Below are 21335 nucleotides of genomic sequence, written 5' to 3'. Positions count from 1 at the left end.
TCTCTTTTACCCTTTCATCCCACCCCTGAGACATAGAACCATTATACATAATCATCTTAGTTTATTGTGACCTGGCTTGTTGATAGGTTTCTTTGGAGGCAGAGGCCACTATTTCATGGGCTAGGTTCAGCAACTGCTTAGGTTTCCTATTCCCTTTTAATATTATTGACCCCACTTCTCCCCCATTTCTAGCATAACACCAAGGTAGAAGGAATAATAGTGGAGTGAAATGGAAATAAAGAATAATACATTGGCACTATGTACAGCAGAGTTTAGCTCTTGGCTTGTCCTCAGTTTCCTTTTCTCTAATACAAGGACATTAGTTTAGATGATTTCTGAGACTTCCTTTTAGTTCTAACATTCCAAAAAACTGTGCTTGCAACAGAGCTCAGAATATACTGTCTCTGACAAGGTTTCCCCCACCTGATACCCCTTCCCTGGCCAGTATCAGTACAACCTCTTGAGAAACAGGGACTGGGTAACTGAGATAATGCTACTATTAAATTAAGGTTAAGTCAATGAGGGTGAAGGAGGAGAGGACAGAGTGTTCCCTTTCTAGTTTAGAGGCTTCTTACTTGTTCAGGGGCATGACTCACCAATCACCCTTCCTATTTTCTATTTTACACCATATCTCTTAGACATGGATAGAGAGGAGTTAGCTAGGTCACCCTGGAGTCAGGAAGACCTGAGTTCAAATCCAGCCTCAGACACTTAATAATTTCCTAGCTGTGTGACCTTGGGCAAGTCACTTAACCCCATTGCCTTGCAAAAACCAAAAAAAATGAATTGAAAAAATGAATAGACAAGCAGTATGGCACACAGACAGTTGGCCTTGGTTCAAGACCAGCCTCAGACACACATGGGGTGTGTGACCCTGGAAAAGCCAACACCTTTTAGTGCTCTTAGAAGCAGAAAATGCAGGGCAGCTAGGTAGCGCAGTGGATAGAGCACTGGCCCTGGAGTCAGTAGTACCTGAATTCAAATCCAGCCTCAGACACTTAATGATTACCTAGCTGTGTGGCCTTGGGCAAGCCACTTAACCCCATTTGCCATGCCAAAAAAAAAAAAGTAGAGAATGTTTCTGATGCTGACTGGCATTGGTAGAGTTTCCTCTTTCAGAAAATTCCCTATATTAATGAAATCAGAGGCCTAATGTCTATCCTTGTCCTAGTCCCTATGTTTAAAAATCAATTCATCGGTTATGCATGGGGACAGAAGAGACAACAAGACAGTCACCTATACTTGTTCTATTAGGGGAAGGAAAAAGAACTATGTCCCTCATCTACTAGGGCCCTCACCTCCAATAACACTACCTCCCCCCCCATTAACAGTCCTTCACTGCCTGGCAGCTGAAATTAGCATTATTTAAGCTGGATAGGAGGCAGGAAAACTGGCCACAAGGGTTCCCAAGTGAGCCTTTTTTTCCCCACTCTGAGAGAGCACAGAGGTACTAGATTGAGAGATCCCCCTGGACTATGGGTTTCCACAGAGACATATAAGAGAGATATACTGTGATGGAAGTGGGGACCTAATAACACTCAAGACACTACCCTCCTCAGCAGAAACTGGATTAGGCTTTTATGTCTCAGGATCCGGGGCATCTCTGGAGGAAAGGAGGAAAAGGGCATCAATGAAGGAGAGGAGGAGAGGAGAGCTCGAAGTTCACTAAAGCCTCCTTGGCCCACCAGGTGGACTTGAGCTGGTCCAATACTTCCTCGGAAACGGAGAGACTTGTAGGTGGAGGAGGCTTCCTGGAGGCAGTGATCCAGCTGGGAATAGAAAGGACAGATAAAGCTTAATCCAGAGTATAGATCATGGATTTATCATAGCTAAAAAGGACCTTAGGTTCTCTCCTCTTTCTCATCTCAATTTCCTCTGTTTTCTTCCCTGGATAAGTTTCTCTTTCTCCCTCCCAATCATCTGGACAGTCAGATCTGGAGTGGGGTAGCTAAAACCCCTTTTTCTTTACTCCCTTACCTTGTAGCGATGGTCCTCAGACAAGCCTCTTACTCCTCTCAGTTCTACAAATACTTCATAGTGGGGGGCAGAGCCATCAGAGAAGGAGCCTAAGGGAAGTTTCCACACTTTATTTGAGGGAATCCTGGATGGGTTCTTACCTCCCATTAGTTCTCATTTTGGGGTACATGGAGAAAAGTGACAGGCATTTGGGGGGAGTGTGGGGGTACATCTGGACTTGTAAATGGAGAACAGAAGATTGCTATTTCATAAGAGAAGGAAAAAGGAAGGGAAACAACACTTCAGAATGAATGAAGATACTATTGTGGAGAGGATTTCTATCAAGAGATGAGGAACTGCTATCTGCCTGGAAACTTGGAGAGACTCTGGGCAGTGGGAAGTGAGGGCAGAATGGTGGTAAAAATACACCTATTTAAAGGCAGGGGACTGGATAGCATGACCCTAGCAGAGGGAGTAGAGGGAGTAGAAAAATGTCTTACCCAAAATGCCACTCTCTGCACAGCAGAAATCCAGCAACTTGGCCCCTGGCCAGAGCCCCACAGCACGTAGTAACGCCCCAGAGAACACATCTTCAGAGATCCCCTCACCTCGGATATTGAGGGACTGATTCAGCCTAGGAAGGGGTGTGGGGAGGGAACAAAGGGGTCAGATCAGTCTTCCAAGGAGAGTAGCATTCAGGGATGTTTTCTCCTCTAATCCTCAGGGAGGGGCTGACAAGATTCTCGGAACCTCCTAACAGTTTCAGGGAGAAGATTTATGTGGCTTGTTTAAAAAGAAGTCAGGGTTTAGAGTTAGGAGGACAAACTGTTCCTGGAGTCTCCCAGTTCGGGAGGGCCCTGCAGGATCTCTCCCAGATCTCTTAGCAGGGGAACTTTGGGGCCACGGGTTTGTCTAAGGGATATCTTGATCTGAGATATTTCAGCTTGAGTCTCTTCTATAATCCCCTGGAAAAACTCTCTTAGTATTTCCCTCAGTGGGTCACTCACCTTCGGACAAATCTGACTACAGGACACTGATTGTAGAAGTCAATGACTTGGACCACATCTCCCAGGAGGCACCTATTCATAGCAAAGAAAGGGGATTAAATGGTAATAAGAAAGAGATAAGGTAGGGAAGACAAGGAGCAATTCCTTCAGCCCCTGACTCCCTCATCCCCAGCTTTACCAGGAGTTCATTTGCTTAATATTCCTTCCACCTTCATCTTGCCGGTGTAATACCTAGAGGGGCAGAGGTGAGATGGGGATTGGGGGTGGGATGAATCACCTGGTGAGACCAGCATTATTGGTTAGCACCAGCTCATATTCTTCCCCTTGCTGGGCCTCTCCTAATAGGAGAGTGGAGGGGGCCTCCTCTTGGCTCTTCTCCCAAGCTGGGAACAGTTCCACAAAGGGAGGTCCTGGGAGTAAAAGGTATCCTGACTTTAGCTGCTTTCCACATAGGTTCAATCCAATCACACCTGAGGGTAGGAAGAAGAAGAAGGGTGGGGCAGAAAACAAATTGTGAGCCAGGAACTTCAGAACAAAGCTCACCCTTCCCTTAGCTTACCCAAACTAGCTATATGGAAATGAGAGCTGGATAAAAAGTGGGACCCAGATCAGTCTCTTAATGAGAGGGATTCTGGCATATTCTCCCACCAGCTCATCTATGGGGGAGGATAGGGTCCCTATTGCCTTGTGAACTTTTGCCTTGCCTGATAGTACCCCCTGACCCTTCCCATTCCAACTCTTGACTTTTTGCTTCTTCTTCCTTCCAGGAGCAAATCTTCCCCTCCATCACTTGACCCTAACTGCTTCAACCTGTCTAAACCATGACCCCCAGGTGACCACTGCTGTCCACCCTAGGCCCACTCCAGAGCTCTCCCAACTCCCTGACCTCCAGCAGCTACATAAATAGGTGAGAAGAAAGGCAACCCTTGGCACCAGGTAGCCCCCAAGGCAGCCTTGGCCACGTCTTGCCCCCCTGCGTCCTTCATCACCACCACCTGCAGCTGGGGCCAGAGCCTTCGAGCCAGTCCTTGGGGTCCCTGTTCCAGTTCAGTTTTCAGCTCTGCTGCCCGAGTAGGGGCAGGGGGCAAGAAGCCAGGCATGCCAGCAGCCACTGCCTCCACCAGCCCCTCCCAGTCAGCCCCAAGGCAGGAGAAGACATCCAGTAACTCAGTTGCTGTTCCGGCCTCTAGCACCTGCAGCTCCCTGGTTCCAAGAGCTGCCAGAAGTAATGCCCAAGGGTCCCCTGCTCCTGTTCCAGAGGGATAAGTCCAGTCCAGGGGCCTCAGGGGCCAGGGGAGGGAGCAAGGCCAGGGGGAAGTGAGGGTCAAACGAGCAGTGCCTCCTGGGACTAGTGCCCCTGGATACAACTGTTTCAGAGAATTGAAACTCAGCAATGTGACCTGGAAAGAGAAACAAGTATGGATGGGGAAGCATCAATTTATTTCCTATCCCAATTCCAAGCCTGAGTCAAGTCTCCCCAAACTGATCTCAGTGTCAAAAATTTCCAGGTAACATTCCCACCACTCATGGGGTATGAGCTTCAAGATTTGTAGCTCAGATGAGGAAAGTGGTTCCTTTAACCCTCTTCTCTCCACCCTGGAGGCCCCTCTGACATTTCCCCTAGCTACCTGTAAAGAATCCCAGGGGGTAGAATTGGACTGGTGATATTGCAACTTTGCCATATTCTCATCTGTCTCCTCTGTCTTGCCATGGGGGTCCAGGTGAGGCCAAACCAGAGGGAACTGACTCCGGAAATCATTCAAGTCTGTGAAAATCAGAGATACCACCACCATCACCACCCCTATTGGAAATACTTTCGTTAGAATCATCTCTTAGAGGGGAGATCCAGGAGACTCTTTGGTATATAAGGGGGGGGGGGGCTTTTTCTAGAAGGATCAAAGAGAAAAGAACTTCTGGGCCTGATCTGGAAGGAAACCAGAGTTTGGGACCAGCACAGTGTGACTAACTTAGGAAGTTCCTGTTTTGGAAAGGTCTCTGTCAGTCTGATGTCTGGCCAATCAGTTAAGCAAGGGACTTGCTTAGAGTAGGGACTCTCTCTCATTCTAAGACCAAATTATGGGGATTTCTGGGTCCAGAGGTTTTGTGTGTGGTTTCTCTCAGTCTATGTACTTTCTATTCATAGGATTATAAATTTAGAGATGGAAAGGACCTTAGTCCTTTTCAGATAAGAAACAAAGGTCCAGAAGATTAAGTTATTTGCCCAAGATCACACAGGTAGTAAGCAGCAGAATCATATTTTTAACCTAGGTTTTTGAAATCCCAATGCAGCATTCTCTCCACTGTATTACTCACTGTGGTGGTAGATAGCTAGAGGGTACAAATGGAGAGAGTGCTGGACTTGGTAATCGGGAAGACCAGAGTCTGAGTCCTGTCTCTAGTGAATTCTAGTGAATGACCCTTGGCAAGTTGCTTAAACACTCAGTTTCCCCATCTGTAAAATGGGGATAATAATACCACTTACCTCCCAGAGTTGTTGTGAGGGTCAAATGAGATATCATATGTAAAATGCTTTTAAATCTTAAAGCTCTAAACAAATGTCATATTACTATTCCTCCATGTTATTACATTGGTTATACCTGGGAATTATTTCCATATTCATTTGGAGAAACCTACCTGGTATTTTCCCTAGTGGGTCCGTGGCAGTGCGGGGTCCTTGAAGACACTGATGCAGCACCTGCTCCTGGCTTCGATGGACATGTCTTGTGCTTTTCTCCAGTCGCCACTGCTTCCAGGCTGCTGCCCAGCTCAGGGCTCTTAAGGCCATATAGTGCTGCAGCACAGGGCCCCAGGCCTTCCGGGACCTTCTGCTCTTCTGCCACCAGAGTAAAAAGGGCAAGGGCAGCAGCAAGAGTAGTAATAGCAGTGGCAGCAGCATCTTGATGGAAGCTTTTAGGAGAGGGATAAGGGAACCATGGCAGCTTCTTCCTGGCCTGGGGCACACATGGGACAACTGAGGCAAATGGGGGGGAGGGGAGAGGGAGAGGAGAAAGGAGCATTCCCTGTGGCTGCTGGGATTTGTTTGGTTTTCTCCACCTACCTCCGTGGTATTTCCAGGACACCCAGGACTCCAATCCCCTCGTTTTCACCTCCTCCCTTTATTTTTCCTCGGTGTTCCAAAGCCTCTTCTCGAAACCCCAGTTTCTGAGGGTCCTTCCGGGTTTCTTCCGGAAACAGTAGTCCTCTTCCGGACCAGAAAGAGTTGGAGTTTTAAAGGGCAGGGCCCAGTTGGGTAAATCTGGTCACTGGGAAGGCGGCCAGCTGCAGCTCGGGGTGTGCAGCGGGGGAAGTGGAAGGTAGAAGGGGTGTCTTAAAGGGACAGGCTGTAAAAAGTTAGGAGCTCTAGCTCGATTGGGGTTTTTATGGGGAGGGGAAGAGGAAGAAACAAGAGCAGGGCATAATGAAAGGCAGGCTTGGGGAGTGGGAATAGGGTTTTAAAGCACATTTTGATTGTCTGTGAGTAGCATGCAAATGAACATCTGTTTCTTGGGGCAAACATTCCTAGTAAGGCTTGCAGCTTCAGAGAGGGGACAGTTCCAGAGTAAGAGAAAACTAGAGAGGTAAAGGGATTGAGTGCATGAGAGGAGGCTACATAAGGAACCAACTTGGGAAAAGGTCTAGAGATTTATTAATGGAATGGACCACATTCTCAGACACTGAAGGAATTGATAGATATGATTGATGAGACACTGTGGTTGTTATTCAGGCTTTTCAGATTAAGTCTGACTTTTGGTGACTCCATTTGGGGTTTTCTTGGCAAAGATACTGGAGTGTTTTGTCATTTCTTTCTCTAGCTCATTTTACAGATGAGGAAACTAAAGCAAATAGGATTAAGTGTCTTGTCCCAGGGTCACATAGCTATTAAGTGTTTGAGGCTGGATTTGAACTCACATCTTCCTGACTCCAGATCTGACGCCCTATGCATTGTGCCACCTAGATGCCCCATTTTTAGTGATCTTTTTTCTTTTTCTTTCTTTTTCTTTTTTTTTTAGGTTTTTGCAAGGCAAATGGGGTTAAGTGGCTTGCCCAAGGCCACACAGCTAGGTAATTATTAAGTGTCTGAGACTGGATTTGAACCCAGGTATTCCTGACTCCAAGGCTGATGCTTTATCCCCTATACCACCTAGCCACCCCCATTTTTAATGATCTTTAGATCCTGGAGAAACAGAGAGATATGGCAGACCTGGACAGGACAAATATTCTGATTTTCAAAAATTGTGGAGAGAATGGGATCTTCCAACCATAGGCCAAAGAATTTGACTTTTTCTCTAAGGTAAACCTAATTCTAAAGGATTGATTGTTAAAATCTAGAAAATATCACAAAGAATTAGCATGCCACCATAGTTCCATCAAGAAGAGGCGATCATGGAAAACTTCTGTGCTATAAGAAATGAAGAACAAGATGTTTTCAGAGAAACTTGGGAGGTAAATGGATGCAAAATGAAGTGAGTAGGAGTTATGAACTGATTCAATCATTCTGGAGAGCAATAGGGAAAGAGCAATAAAGCTGATCATACCCAGTACTTCCTATTCTAGACCTATATCCAGAAGAATCATAAAAAATGGGAGAAGTACCCCATGTTCCAAAATTTTCATAGCAGCTCTTTTTTATGGTGGCAAAGAATTGGAAATTGAGAGGATGCCCATCAATTGGGGAATGGCTGAACAAGTTATGGTATATGAATGTTATGGTATACTATTATTCCATAAGAAACCATGAATGGTCAGGCTCTAGAGAAGCATGGAATAAATTACAAGAACTGATGCTGAGCGAAGTAAGCAGAACCAAGAGAACATTGTACACATTAACAACAACATTGTGAGTTGATTAACCTTGATGGATATAGCTCTTCTCAGAAGTTCAGAGAGCTAAAGACAACCCTAGGAGACCTGCTATGGACAATGCCATCCCTATATGGAGGAAAAAAATCCAAACCAAAAAAATCCTACAGAATCTGAATGCACACTACATTTACTTTTTAAAAATTTCTCTTATGTATTTCTTTACTTTAGCATGGTTTTCTTTCATTTCCATTAATCCTAATTCCTCATACAAAAAATAACTAATCTGTAAACATGTTAAACGCAAATGTGTATGTACAATATTTACTTGACTGTTTGCCCCTGAAGGCAGAGGGGTGAGAAGAGAGGGTGGAAAGAAATTAGGTAACTTAAAAATATGCACATACAAGTGGATGAATGTTGAAAAACTTTCATAACATCTAATTTGAAAAATAAAATAAAATATCAATTGAAAAAATAAATTAGCTCATGTTTAAAAAAAAAGAAAAACTAAAGTGAATAGAAACCAGAGAACACTATATACAATAAAAGCAACATTATAATGATGATCAAGACTTAGTTACTCTGATCAATACAATGATCCATGACAATTCCAAAAAAATCATATTGAAAAATTCTATCCAACTCCAGAGAGAGAACTAATGAACTCTGAATGTAGATTAAATCATTTTTTCCACTTTCTTTTTTTTTTTTGCTTTTTTCAACATGGCTATTATGAAAATATTTTGTATGATTTCACATGTATAATTGATAGCATTTTGCTTGCCTTCTAAATGTGTGGGAGAAGAGCTGAGGGGAGGGAAACAATTTGGAACTCAAAATTTAAATAAATGAATATGAAAAATAAATAAAGGGGGAAAAAAAAGAACAGGTTAACATGCCAAAGAACTAGAGACTGAGGGGTGGCCAATTTTCTGAGGAATGATAAGTTATGGTGCATGAATATAACAGACTACTAATGTACTCTGAGAAAAATGATGAAGGAAATGGTTTAGAGTAATTGGGGAAGACTGTATGAACTGATGCAAAATAAAACAAGTAGAAGTTTAATTTTAATAATTTTAATAATAATAATATAAAGACAAACAACTTTGAGAGACTTAGGAACTCTGATAAAAAATGACCAATCATAATTCCAGATGAATAAATATATTACTAATCTTCAGAGGGCAGATTCAGATTTTTTTTGTACATAGCCAACTTGAGAATTTGTTTTATAGAAATAAATATTTTCATAATAGGTTTTGTTTCTCAGTGGGGAGGAGTGAGAGGGAGGAAATGGAATCGATAGAGTGTGGACCAAAAAATGTGGACCATAATTAAAAGAAAGAAAAAATCAATCAGGCCATCCCAGATAAATATCATTTTCCTTTTTTTTTTTTTTGGAAGCAGTTGAGAAAATAGCTCATTCTTTTCTTGTAAAAAATGCCCTTGAAAGAGGGTCTCCCGTAAAGTGAACCATGATAGCTAACATTTTTTTTTATCAGTGATTTTATAAAGACTACTTTATTAAACTTGTAGATAGCAAAGGGACAAGTTACATACTAGATGACTGACAGGATCAAAAAATATTTGATTTGAACTGAAAACAAGATTAAATTTAACAGGGGAAAAAGGTCTTATCTTTGAGTTTAAGATATCAATTTCATAAGCACAAAAGTTGGAGAGAAATGATTAAGTAATAATTTGAAAAACAGCTGAGAATTTTAGGGCATTGAAAGCTAACACTTAAAAGTTAAGACTGATATGGCAGTCAGAAAAGGCTAATGTAGGGGTGGTTAGGCAGCGCAGTAGATAGAACACTGGCCTTGGAGTCAGGAGTACCTGAGTTCAAATCAGACCTCAGACACTTAATAATTACCTAGCTGTGTGGCTTTGGGCAAATCATTTAACCTCATTGCCTTGCAAAAAAACTTAAAAAAAAAAAAAAGGCTAATGAAAAACACTGGTTCCAGAAATAAGACGATAGTCTAACTATGTGCTTCATAGGTCAGACTTTGTACAGAATATTATGTTCAGGGACAGCTAGGTGGCGCAGTGGATAGAGCACCAGCCCTGGGGTCAGGAGTGCCTGAGTTCAAATCCGGCCTCAGACACTTAATGATTACCTAGCTGTGTGGCCTTGGGCAAGCCACTTAACCCTATTTGCCTTGAAAAAAAACCTAAAAATAAAAATAAAACAAAACAGAATACTATGTTCAGTTTGAAGTGCTACATTTTAAGAAGGATATTGATAAACTGAAGAATATACAAGAAGAACCATCAGCATTATGAAGGAGGTCGAGTTTAGGCTACTGAAGATCTACTGAAAGAACTGAAATTGCTTAGCTTAGAAAAGAGAAGACCAGTGTGAGATGGAGAGCAGAGGTGGAAGATAGCTATCTTCAAATACTTGAAATGCTGTCCTGTGAGTGAAGGATAAGAATTTCTCCCTTTGGCCCCAAGGGGCAGAACTAGGAGCTCTCAGTAGAAGCTAAAAGGAAAGAAATTTAGTCATGTCATCAGGAAAAACTTCCTAACAATTTAGAGCTATTCAAAATTGGAAAGAGCTGCATTGGGAAGTTGTGAACTTTTCAAGTAAAGCCTGGATGTGGGTTGCAGTGTGGATTCTTTCCAGGTGTATATTAGTTTAGAAGGGTACTGAAGCCCCTTTTGCTTTGAAATTCTGTGATCCTCATTTTTAAAATTTTCTTTTATTTTTTCCAATTACATGTAACAATAGTTTTCAACATTCACTTTTTGTAATATTTTGAATTCTACATTTTTCTTTCTTCCTCCCTTCCCTTTCCCCTCCCCATGACAGCAAAAATCTGAAAAGTTATACATGTACAATCATGTCTAATATATTTCTATATTAGCCATGTTGTAAAAGAAGAATCAGAATAAAAGGGAAAAAACACAAAACAAATTTTAAAAAAGTAAAAATTGTAAGCTTTGGTTTGCAGACTCCATAGTTTTTTCCTGATTGTGGATGGCATTTTTTTTTTAGGTTTTTGCAAGGCAAATGGGGTTAAATGGCTTGCCCAAGGCCACACAGCTAGGTAATCATTAAGTGTCTGAGGTCGGATTTGAATCCAGAACTCCTGACTCCAGGGCCGGTGCTTTATCCATTGCGCCACCTAGCCGCCCTGGATGGCATTTTCTATCACAAGTCCTTTAGATTTGTCTTTGTTCATTGAACTACTCAGAGGAGATAAGTCTATCATAGTTGATCTTCACAAAATGTTACTGTTAATGAGTACAATGTTCTCCTGGTTCTGCTCACTTCATTCAGCATCAGTTCACATTAAAATCTTTCCAGATTTTTCTGAAAGCTCATGATTTTTTTGGGGGGGGATTTTTCAAGGCAATAGGGGGTAAGTGACTTTCCCAAGGTCACACAGTTAGGCAAGCATTAAGTATGAGGCTGGATTTGAACTGAGATCCTCCTGACTCCAGGGCTGGTGCTCTATCTATTGTGCCACCTAGCTGCCCCTGCTCATGTTACCAAATAGCATTCTATCACATTTATATGTCTTAATTCATTTAGTCATTCCCTACTTCACGAGTATCCCCTCAATTTCCAATTCTTTGCCACTATATTTTTGTACATGTGGGTCTTTCTCCCTTTTTTCTGATTTCTTTAGAATAGACTTTGGAGGGCTATTGCTGGATCAAAGGGTACGCACCATTTTATATCCCTTTTGCCATAGTTTCAAGAATGGTTGGATCAGTTCACAACTTCACTAACAATGCATTAGTGTTGTGACCCTCATTTTACAAATGAATCCCAGAGAAGCAATATATTTAATGCCACATGGGTAGTAAGTAGCAGTCAGGTTCTGAATCCAGGCCCTTTATGTGATGCTTAGAAGTCTAATTCTGGGGAGGCAGTCATGAGGCAACTATGAGAATGACCTTTAAATCTAATTAGAGGGGAAGCTTCACAGCAAAATAGGTCATATTTTTTTCAGGAATGAGAAAGACAATGATCAGGAAGGTGGTTTCCCTAGTGTGAAGCTCATTCATTGTACTGTGAGCCCTGCTGCCCTCAACACCCTCACCCCCAAAACTTTGCATGCATATACAGGACAAATAAATCAAATGAAAAAGGTTTTATCTCTTCAGGAGGCCTTTATTGTAACATAAAATACACAATTTTGTGACTGCTCAAAATTGTACACAATACTTTATTGGTGGCTGGTTATATATGAATCTGCTTCAACACTAAAATATGTATCTGAAATAATTTCACAAAGTTTTAAAAAGAAAAATTATCAAAAGTATTCTCTTATTTAAATTATACTCACTTCTGGGGTATTCCCACCCCCCACAAAACTCTATGAATACCACACACCGTTCAAACATTTTTGTTGTTTTGTGAGAGGGTCAGGGAAGGCAGGGGAAATGTTCAAAACTTGACTTTCTCAATAATCACCATTAACAAAAAGTTTGGCTCTGTAATTTGCAAAGGGGGGGAGAGGGAGAAAGAAAACAAATATTATATATACATAAATACATACATATATAAATGTATATTTATATATATGTATGTATGTATTTCAGTCCAAAATTTCTCACAGGAGCAGCTTCTGGAAGAGGGAGGGCAGCTAAGCAAGTGGCCAGGCCTCATGCTATCTGAGAAGCCTGATATCCCTAGAGAACTGCGATGAGGGAGTGAGTGAGGCTTAAGAGCATCCCTGCTTCCTAGAACCATCTTCAGCGTGGAAATGGCCGGAGGCCAGAAAAGAGAGACACATTTCTCCAGCTTTCTCTTGCTCAGCTTTTTGCCTGGGCACTTCATTATGATCCTATTCTTGTGCTGCCCCCTGGCGGAAACATGCTGCCAGAACAGGAATTGAATTCTCATGCCATGCCACTCCAGGCCAGACCAAGTCTCAGCCCAGGACCTGAGACTCCAAAAGCTGTTCAGAAGGGATAATCAGGAAGTGAGCAATCTGGAGAGTCATTTCGCTGATACCTAATGAAAGGTCTGGGTACCTAGGAAACATGGACTTTCCTCTTCCTCTTTTACCCCCTCCTCCATCTTCAGGACTGAAGTCCTGATTAAGCCCATATCTTGGGGTGAACAACATTCCACAGCCAATGCTGGTGATCCTGGAGAGTTTGGTCTTCTCCCAGGAGAGGCAAAGAGATACTCCTACTGCCTGGCAATGACAGGCTGTGGATGCCCAGGTTAAAAAATAATCAACATATAAAACTGAGCCAAGGCTAACACACAGAGGCTTTTAAAAAGTTACCTTCCAATAAATACTTTACTAAAGAGGAATATTTCTCCATCAACATCAAGATACTTGATAAATTCATAACTTTTTTGTTAAAAAAATATCTGTTTATTTACTAGCAAGTATAAAAATAAGGTTTTTAGTGACATCACTCTCCTGGATATGGCCATATGCCTTTCTCTTGGAGAGAGGGGGCTGGGGCAAGAACCTCATAGGCCTCACCCATAGACTGTGTCTGCTCATTCCTCAACCCATGTCCAGCTACACATTCTAGCTATAGCCCACATATCCCCAGTAGTAAAAAGCTACTGAAGACACTGCCATGAGTCAAAATTATGATAGGCTTCATTTCATTTTTTTTCCCTTTTTTTTCCTGCTTACTAAAATAAAACCAAAAACATTACAAATAAACCAAACCCCCAAAACCTCTATCACTGCCCACAATCACACATTAAGTAGATCATGGACTTCAAATTCAACAAGCTAGCCTTTGGTTCAGATGGCATTCATGCCATCAAATCTTCAAGACACTGGTGTAAACACTGGAAGGAAATGCAAGTGACAATGGGTGTGGCTGGCATAGGACTTGGGGTAAAAAGAAATAATTCTGATGACATGTGAGTGGGGAGAGGTAGGAAGGAAATGAAGAAGATACATTTTAGAAAAAACAAAAGGGCATCTAACATTTATAAAATCCATAACCCTTTAAGTGATCCTTTAAAAAAACAAAAACCCTCACACTTTAGAATCCAACAGTCCAAGCAGGGAAGGAAAAGTCTTTGATCAGATGCAAATTGCAGGTTTCCGCTGCTAACAAATTATTGTTTTTAACCCTGGAAGTTAATATCTAGTATTCCACTATAGCCCAAATGCACAGGATATCGGTCCTACCAGCATGTACATATATGGCTAGTCTTTCTTGTACCCATTTTGAACATACACATCCCCAAACATTCATGCATGCATGCGTTCTCTCTCCCGCAAAGGAGCAAATTCACACAAAAAGGTGAACTTATATGTGCTAAGTGGTATTTCAAAAAGATCAACCCCCAAACAGAAAACCCACAACTCTTTACCCCACTCCATCTATCTTTTCAAACTGTCATAATTTCTCAACCCTACCTAGAAAAAAAAGAAAGAAAACCTGGCTTTTTCTGTTAAAAGGCAGTGATCAAAATTTCAAAGGACAGTTAAAGGCAACAACTGTTAAAATTTTGACTGCAATATTTGCCTGAAACAGCAATATGTCATTGATTAGGAGGTGCCACCTCCCTTCCACTGCTATCCATCCCCACCCTCCCAAAGTCAAAGCTCAGCCTTTCCCAGAAACTGGCTTTTAGTAAAGAGAAATTGGCCACAGTCCCTAAGGTCCTGACAACACAGCCAAATCCTGGACAGAAAGGAGGAGAGGGGGAGAACAATACCTCACTTGAATACACATACACACACACTCACTCACACACACACACACTCTCACACCCACCCCACTGGCATCACCATGCACAGAAATACTAAAGTCACAACTAGTATTAACACTTCACATTATGAGTATTATTTCCAAAGAGAAGCGATTCATGGAATTAAACATCCACAAGAGCGATCCTCTGGCGAGGGATGAAGAGCTATGGGGTGGAGGGGTCAGGGGTCACGACTGGGCGTGGGGAATCCATTGATTGTCCATTGGTCGGCGTAAGAGTTCTTCAACATGTCTTGCTACATCCATAGTGTCATCCAGGTCAAAATCCCCATCTGGGTCAAGGACAGAGTCAGGACTGATAAAGAAAGAGAGAGATCATCAGAACCTGAAAAGAAATCCCATCCCCAGTTAATCTTAGGACTCTACATGACATTAGCCTTATTCTTTTGCTGTGAGATAATTTTTACCATATCATTAGCTCATAGGTAAATGGAGAGTCAATCATTTAATAAAGCTGTATCCAGTGACTCAAATTAAATCCCTCCCAAACCACAGAAAAACTGGTTTGAAGGACACCTTGTGACAATGCGGAGCAACTAACAGCCCACCCCATCCCTAGGATGATCCCTGGCATTTTTCAACTGAATAGATTGGTCTCTTTAGCTCACCAATCCTAACTTAAATCAATAAACCCCAGTCCACTAGGGGACCCTAACAGTTCAACATTGGTCACCACCTCCTTGGGCCCCTAAGAGAATACAACCTACTTCTGAGGATACATGTTATAATGAGATTGGGAGCACACGGCTGGGGATGGGGCTTGATCCATGTATGTGGCACTGCCCCCTGAAGAATCTGCAGATGCACTGACAAACCTGGAGGAAGAAGCAAAAATATGACTTCAACTTGAAAGGATGAAGGGGAAACAGGCCTAGAGGGAGAAAGAAGGGCTAGTAGCTATTTTATCTGGTTCTAAGACCCTAGGAATCTCTTTCTGTGATTCTAGGACTTGAGACTTGAGCACAATATGCTTGTACTTGCTAAACTGGGTCTATAGCTTTTCCTCAGGGTTGCCTCTGCTCAGTCAGTACTATTCAAGAAAACCCAACTCAGTCGCCTCTCCATTGTCATTTGTTTTGGGGATTCAGCTTTTTTAATATACCTCTAGTTGAGTCTAAGATAGTGTAAAGCAGAATTCTGTCCTAAGGAAGTATCTTTTGGGGTAAATAGGAAGGGAAGTTATGCCAAATACTCTGAGAAAAGGAAATGTAGTTTTGATGCTAGGATAAAACCAAGATCCCACCCAACAACCAAGCTCAAAAAGGAATCCTGGGAAAGAACTGGACAGGGCACTTATGGAATATGATTGGGGGATATGAGGGATGTGAGTTGGCACTTACTCTGGGACCACCTGCTTGATCTGTGGTTTCACATATCCATCTACAGCTTTAGCTGCCAAGGAGAGACAGAAGAGGAGTGAGGACAGTGGGGGCTCCCAAATAGGTAGCTAGGTAATATTTTCCTTAGAAATGGTATTCCTTTTAGAATCGTAAAACAGAAAGGCACCCAGAGACCTAGTCCCCAATTTTACCCAACAAAGTCAACAAAGTACCATCTCAATGCAGAAAACGCAAATTAAAGGCTTCATTGATATAATTCATTGGCAAATTTCACTAAATTCCCCCAACCACAAACCAGATTTTCAATATTAAAAGTCCAAATTAAACATTAAAGATACTGTCACCCCAAAGGAAAATGTACCTCCCCCATTCACCTGCCTGCTTGTTTTCATACTGCAGTGGAGAGTTTGACATTTTCATGGCATTGAAAAAGACACTCTCCCACTCATTCCCAGGTGAGTACTATTTATACAATGAGTTGGGTTTTTTTTAAATGCTAATTGTTTTCCTCATTCTCCATATAACTTGTCCTAGGAGAGTAGCCTTGGGAATAAAACTAGGCTATTCAACTTTATGTGAAAGGCTCATTTATAGAAAGTCCCACTCAGAAATAGGAAAACATAGCATTATTTCCTAGAAGCAAAAATTAGAATAAGCATCAGAAGACTAATTTAACTGCTCCTATTTATGGAGTACTTGATGGTTACAAAGGGCTTTTCATGCTATCTCACTTGATACTCATTCTCACTTTTATAGATCAGGAAACTGAGGCTCAGAGTTTACATGACAAGTCCGAGCTCATTCAGCCAGTAACTAGCAGAACTAGGGTCTGAATCAACATTTTGGGTCAAGGTTAGTAATCATGAAACAGCATCAAGATCCAACCAAATAAGACTCTTTGTGGTTAATAAGCTTCTTCAGCTTGTATATAAGTAACATAACTTGATCTAGTCAGGACTACAGAACTTTAGGATTTGATAACTAGTACTGAATTTTACATCTTTTAAATAATTCAGTTCCCTTCAAGAAGTGACAGAATAGTAAAGGAGATTAAAAAAAATAATTTAGTCAAAGGAAGTCATTTGGAGATAGATATAAAAGGAAATTCTTGGTTATAAATGCTAATAGAGGGAAACAGATATGTATATTAAAAACTGCATGTAATTAAGCAATCATCTAGCTTTGAAATTTTCAATATTTCTTTCTTTCTTCCTGGAAGATTTGTCTTCTCAATTCTACTTGGTATATGCTAGCTTTAAAAATGAGTTTTCATCCCTTAAGATGCTGACATAAGGGATGTGGGGTAGAGAGAATTCATAATTAACACTTGTCATGGGTATTGTAGAAGTTGTATAAAATACATGTGTAATTGAAAATTAAGTTTATATATTGCTACATAAGATTGAAAAGGCAGCAATGAGACACATCAAAACTAGATCAAACTTTGAATTTTGTTACCAGTGGCAGACTCGCACATAACTGGTGTGTAATACTTGGAGTATACTTCATCTTTTGGCCGATCAGGAAATACGTAGATAAGGTAATTCAGATCTCCCAAGCGGTCAGCCAGGGACCGGATAGAGAAGTCTCTGGTGGTAAAAGGCATCAGATTCCAAAACATCCTCTCCTCTAAATCAACAAATAGAAAAATGACATTCTAAATCTCCATTCAAAAAATGGAACAGGAAATCTCTCCTTTGCCAAAGGTCTGCAATATTACTGTCATCCAAAAGGCTCTTCTTAAGAGCCACCTTCCGGTTATGTCAGAGGTAATGACTAAGATCAGTGACAACAGAAATACACTCATTTTCCTTATGTGAGCTAAGTGTGAATCCTTGATGAATCCTCATCAAATGCAGTTCTAATGCCAAGTTATTTCCCTTGGGAGGAAATGAATTCTTAATTTTTCACCTCTTTTGTCTTAAAAAAAAGCAATATACATATGTTGGCAAATAAGAATGATAACTTATATAATTACATTTTATTCAGAAAAACAAATAGAACCTCTCAAAGTTCTTCAAAATATCACTTCTAAGTTCAGGGCTAGACAGGACAACCACTGATAATGCCCTTAAAAGTTTAAGGACTGAAGGCACAATTAAAATGATCCAAATGATACTGTACCAAGAGCATCTATATGACCTAAAAATATATTTTTACTACAACAAATATTAAGACAATGTTCCCCCCCCCCAAAAAAAACAACATGAATTCTGAGGATGCTGTATAATGAAGTCAGTTTAATTTCTCAACTGAGAGAGAAACAATTTTATAAAAAAAGGTAGCTAACCTAAGGTGAAGCAACTACCTTTTTGATGGTAGTGGTGGTGGTAATGTAATGGTGGTTGGTTGTTTTATTCAAGAAGGACAAAGGAGCATACTTACGAGAGTCAAATTTCCAGGCAATGGTGATGCCCCCTATTTCAGAGTCACTAAAGCGAAGCAGGAAGGTCCCATCTGGTTTGTTGATGAGTAGGTCATGGGCCTGTTGCTTGTTCACAAAACCCAAGATGGCCCTAGTCACAGAAACAAAAGGAGAAAAAAACATGTGAAGCTTTATTCCCTAAAAGGAAAACTTTTTCCTTTATTTCTAGCCAAGTATTAATAGACTCTCACCCATCATTCCAATGAGGCTTGAGATGTTTTTTTAAAACTTCCATCACCCCATCAAACCACTGCCAGAAAGTGTAATTCCGTCCAGGTAAGTTCTCCTGTGTTTTGACACAATAAAACAATTTTTTAAATCCTGAAGGAAAGGAAGGAGGAAAGGAGTATGAAAGACATTTGGAATTCAAGTCTTTTTTTTTAATTGAAGTTGCAACCAAATAAACAGAAAACAACCATCTGTCACATCTTACCTTCACGAATCTTTGCCTCTGAGTTTCACCAACAGAATTATTACCCAAAAGAGTATATTCAGGAGAGATTGAAATCTTTTTTTTTTCCTGTTGTGGACCAGCACCTCAGTTCTTCCCTGACCCATTCACAGATTCTCTGACAGCTCTCCTTAGTGCTTCTTCTTTGCCCCATCACATTTTATAATAATATACCATTCTATTTCTGTGTATGTGCTTTGTGGAAGGCAATCAGGGTTACGTGACTTGCCAAGGGTAATATGATTTTTAAGTGTCTGAAGCTGAATTTGAACTTAGGTGCTCCTGACTCCAGAATTGTTGCTCTATTCAATGTGCCACCTACCTACCCCATCCTCCTCATTGGTAAATGGGTCACATCAACTCCTACTTAGACTAAACACTTAATATGTATTTACTGATTGGAAAGGAAGTGAACTGAGGATGGTACAAAGGGAACAAGGAGCAGAGACACCCCAGAACAATATCCATGGCTTTCAAACACCACAGTTTTTTCAATTGACACTGACCAGATCAACCCATGAAACCAAGAATACCTTATCATCAAATAGCACAGGCTGCCAATGCCCTTAAACTAAACAGGTTAACAAATCATTTTAAAGAGCCAGGAATCAAAATAACAGAATTATCAGTTATCTGAGCTAATGATGCTGAAAACAGTTTTCTTAATTATTAATTAATTATTCTTAAATTGAAATTTTTCTTTCCCAATCCAAAAGATAAAGTAACTGATCTCTAAATAAACATCCTTGTATAAAGGTAAAGTCACCACTAGGAGTTTAGAGAAATAATATAATAGTTAAGTAATGTAATAGTTTGAGTGGGGAATAATCTTATATTACAAAAAAATTTAAAGGATGAGAGTAAATGAAACACCATAAATCATACTTTTCCTGAACACTTCTCTTCTCTCTGGTTTTAATTATGTTTTGCTTCATTTTATGTTTTTATTATGAGGGACAAAAATTGACTAAATGTGCTTGCAAGTCTAATTGCTTTGAGCCTATGAGCAATAAAACTTAATCTCCAGGAACATTTTCTCTATTCCAAAATCTGGCTGAGTCTTTTATTAAAAAAAGTTGCCAATAGTGTCTCTTAATAGTGAAGGGTAGAGGCCATAGAAGTAGGATTAGAAGAAAACTCCTCAAAATTTCTATTGTGAAAGATTCTCCCGAGGTGTGCAGTCACCTGACCCCCATTCCCCTCACCCTGTTGAACTGGGACCAAGAAATGGCCATGCTGTTGTAATCCTCCATGTTGTTGCTGCTGCTGTTGAACAGTTTCTGAGCCAAGAACACCAAGTTCTCTTTTGTCAGGCCTCGGTTGCTCTGCACTTCTGCCTTGAACTTCATGTTGAGAGCCTCACACAGCTGGGGCCACAGGACTTTATCAGGAACAGCAAATGGCACCCGGCCCTGGACAAGAGGAAATGATAAAGAGACTAAGAACAAGTCAGAGAAAGGTATATATTCTGCAAAGGAAGAAGGTCTAAAAGTATACAAGAAATAGCTAACTAATCAAATTCCTTCAGAAGAAAAAATTATCTACACTAAGAATAAGTAGGAAGCCTTAGGACAAAGATCCCACAGTTCCTGAGAGGTATACTATCCCACCAAGCTCAGACATTCCCACTTTAGCCTCATATGCATGACTAAGAAAGACGTTTCAGGGTAGGCTCCCTCTGTAAGAGAAATAGTTCAAAACTGTGGGAAGACAGCTAAGATTGAAAAATCACACCAAGACTCTGGTGCTTTTGTTAGATAGTTTTATGGAGAGAAGAGGGATTTAATGGATATGATAAGGATATGGATAAGCTCTGGCACTTAATAATGAAGAAAGCCAGAGTGCAATGGATTGAATCTCAGCATCATTCACTCATATCCACATATTTGAAAATAATGTTGGCCTCATAAATCCTCAACTTTTCTATATTTGACTAGCAAGATACAGCAGGAAGAGCTAGAAAGAGAAATTCCATTCAAAGTAACCTCAGACAATATAAAATACCTGGGAGTCTATTTGCCAAGGCAGACTGAGAAACTTTTTGAAAACAATTATAAAACACTTCTCACACAAATTAAATCAGATTTAAATAACTGGGCAAACATCAACTGCTCATGGATAGGTAGTGCTACTATAATAAAAATGATAATTCTACCAAAACTAAACTACCTGTTTAGTGCCCTACCAATCAAAATTCCAAAAGATTAATAAGTTAGAAAAAGTTTTTTTTTAGTTTTTTTAGGTTTTTTTTTTGCAAGGCTTAAGGGTTAAGTGGCTTGCCCAAGGCCACACAGTTAGGTAATTATTAAGTATCTGAGGCCGGATTTCAACTCAGGTACTCCTGACTCCAAGGTCGGTGCTCTATCCACTGCATCACCTAGCCACCCCTAGAAAAAGTTTTAAGTAAATTCATATGGAGAAATAAAAAGTCAAGAATTTCCAGGGATTTAATGAAAAAAAAGTGCAAAAGAAGGGGACTTAGCCCTACCTGATCTAAAATTATATTATAAAGCATCAATCATCAAAACTGTCTGGTATTGGCTAAGAAATAGAGTGGTGGACCAGTGGAATAGACTAGGTGCAATAGCAGGAAACGATTATGGTAATCTGCTGTTTGATAAACCCAAAGAGTC

The 21335-nt window shown here is 40.7% G+C and overlaps 2 protein-coding genes across 12 annotated transcripts in view; both read right to left on the bottom strand.

Moving 5' to 3' along the window:
* Nucleotides 1-48: 48 nt before the first annotated feature.
* Nucleotides 49-6281, bottom strand: GHDC (GH3 domain containing). Of its 2 annotated transcripts, none has more exons than XM_074223881.1 (9): nt 6022-6281; nt 5598-5870; nt 4592-4728; nt 3850-4363; nt 3241-3433; nt 2964-3035; nt 2457-2590; nt 1978-2066; nt 49-1769 (listed from the first exon to the last, which is right to left on the bottom strand). In XM_074223881.1, the coding sequence occupies exons 2-9, from the start codon at nt 5857-5859 to the stop codon at nt 1539-1541; spliced, it is 1632 nt and encodes a 543-aa protein (XP_074079982.1). In that variant the 5' UTR covers nt 5860-5870; nt 6022-6281; the 3' UTR covers nt 49-1538. The 2 variants fall into 2 exon arrangements, with proteins under 2 accessions (XP_074079982.1, XP_074079983.1); XM_074223882.1 differs by having other exon boundaries at nt 5598-5914; nt 6022-6175.
* A 5597-nt stretch (nt 6282-11878) lies between these two features.
* LOC141513741 (signal transducer and activator of transcription 5B) overlaps nt 11879-21335 on the bottom strand; it is a 67156-nt gene continuing 57699 nt past the window's right edge. For all 10 annotated transcript variants that reach the window (XM_074223867.1, XM_074223865.1, XM_074223866.1 and 7 more), the window contains 7 exons: nt 19908-20114; nt 18443-18537; nt 18212-18342; nt 17285-17455; nt 15827-15878; nt 15194-15301; nt 11879-14781 (listed from right to left, as the gene is read on the bottom strand). In XM_074223867.1, the coding sequence (XP_074079968.1) occupies nt 14655-14781; nt 15194-15301; nt 15827-15878; nt 17285-17455; nt 18212-18342; nt 18443-18537; nt 19908-20114 (891 nt within the window). In that variant the 3' untranslated portion in view covers nt 11879-14654. The remainder of the gene's footprint in view (nt 14782-15193; nt 15302-15826; nt 15879-17284; nt 17456-18211; nt 18343-18442; nt 18538-19907; nt 20115-21335) is intronic.

This window comes from Macrotis lagotis, chromosome 2, assembly GCF_037893015.1.
Source record: "Macrotis lagotis isolate mMagLag1 chromosome 2, bilby.v1.9.chrom.fasta, whole genome shotgun sequence".
NCBI classification, from domain to species: Eukaryota; Metazoa; Chordata; class Mammalia; order Peramelemorphia; family Peramelidae; genus Macrotis; species Macrotis lagotis.
Note: the sequence above shows the minus strand (reverse complement) of the source record. Positions and strands in the feature narration are given on the sequence as shown.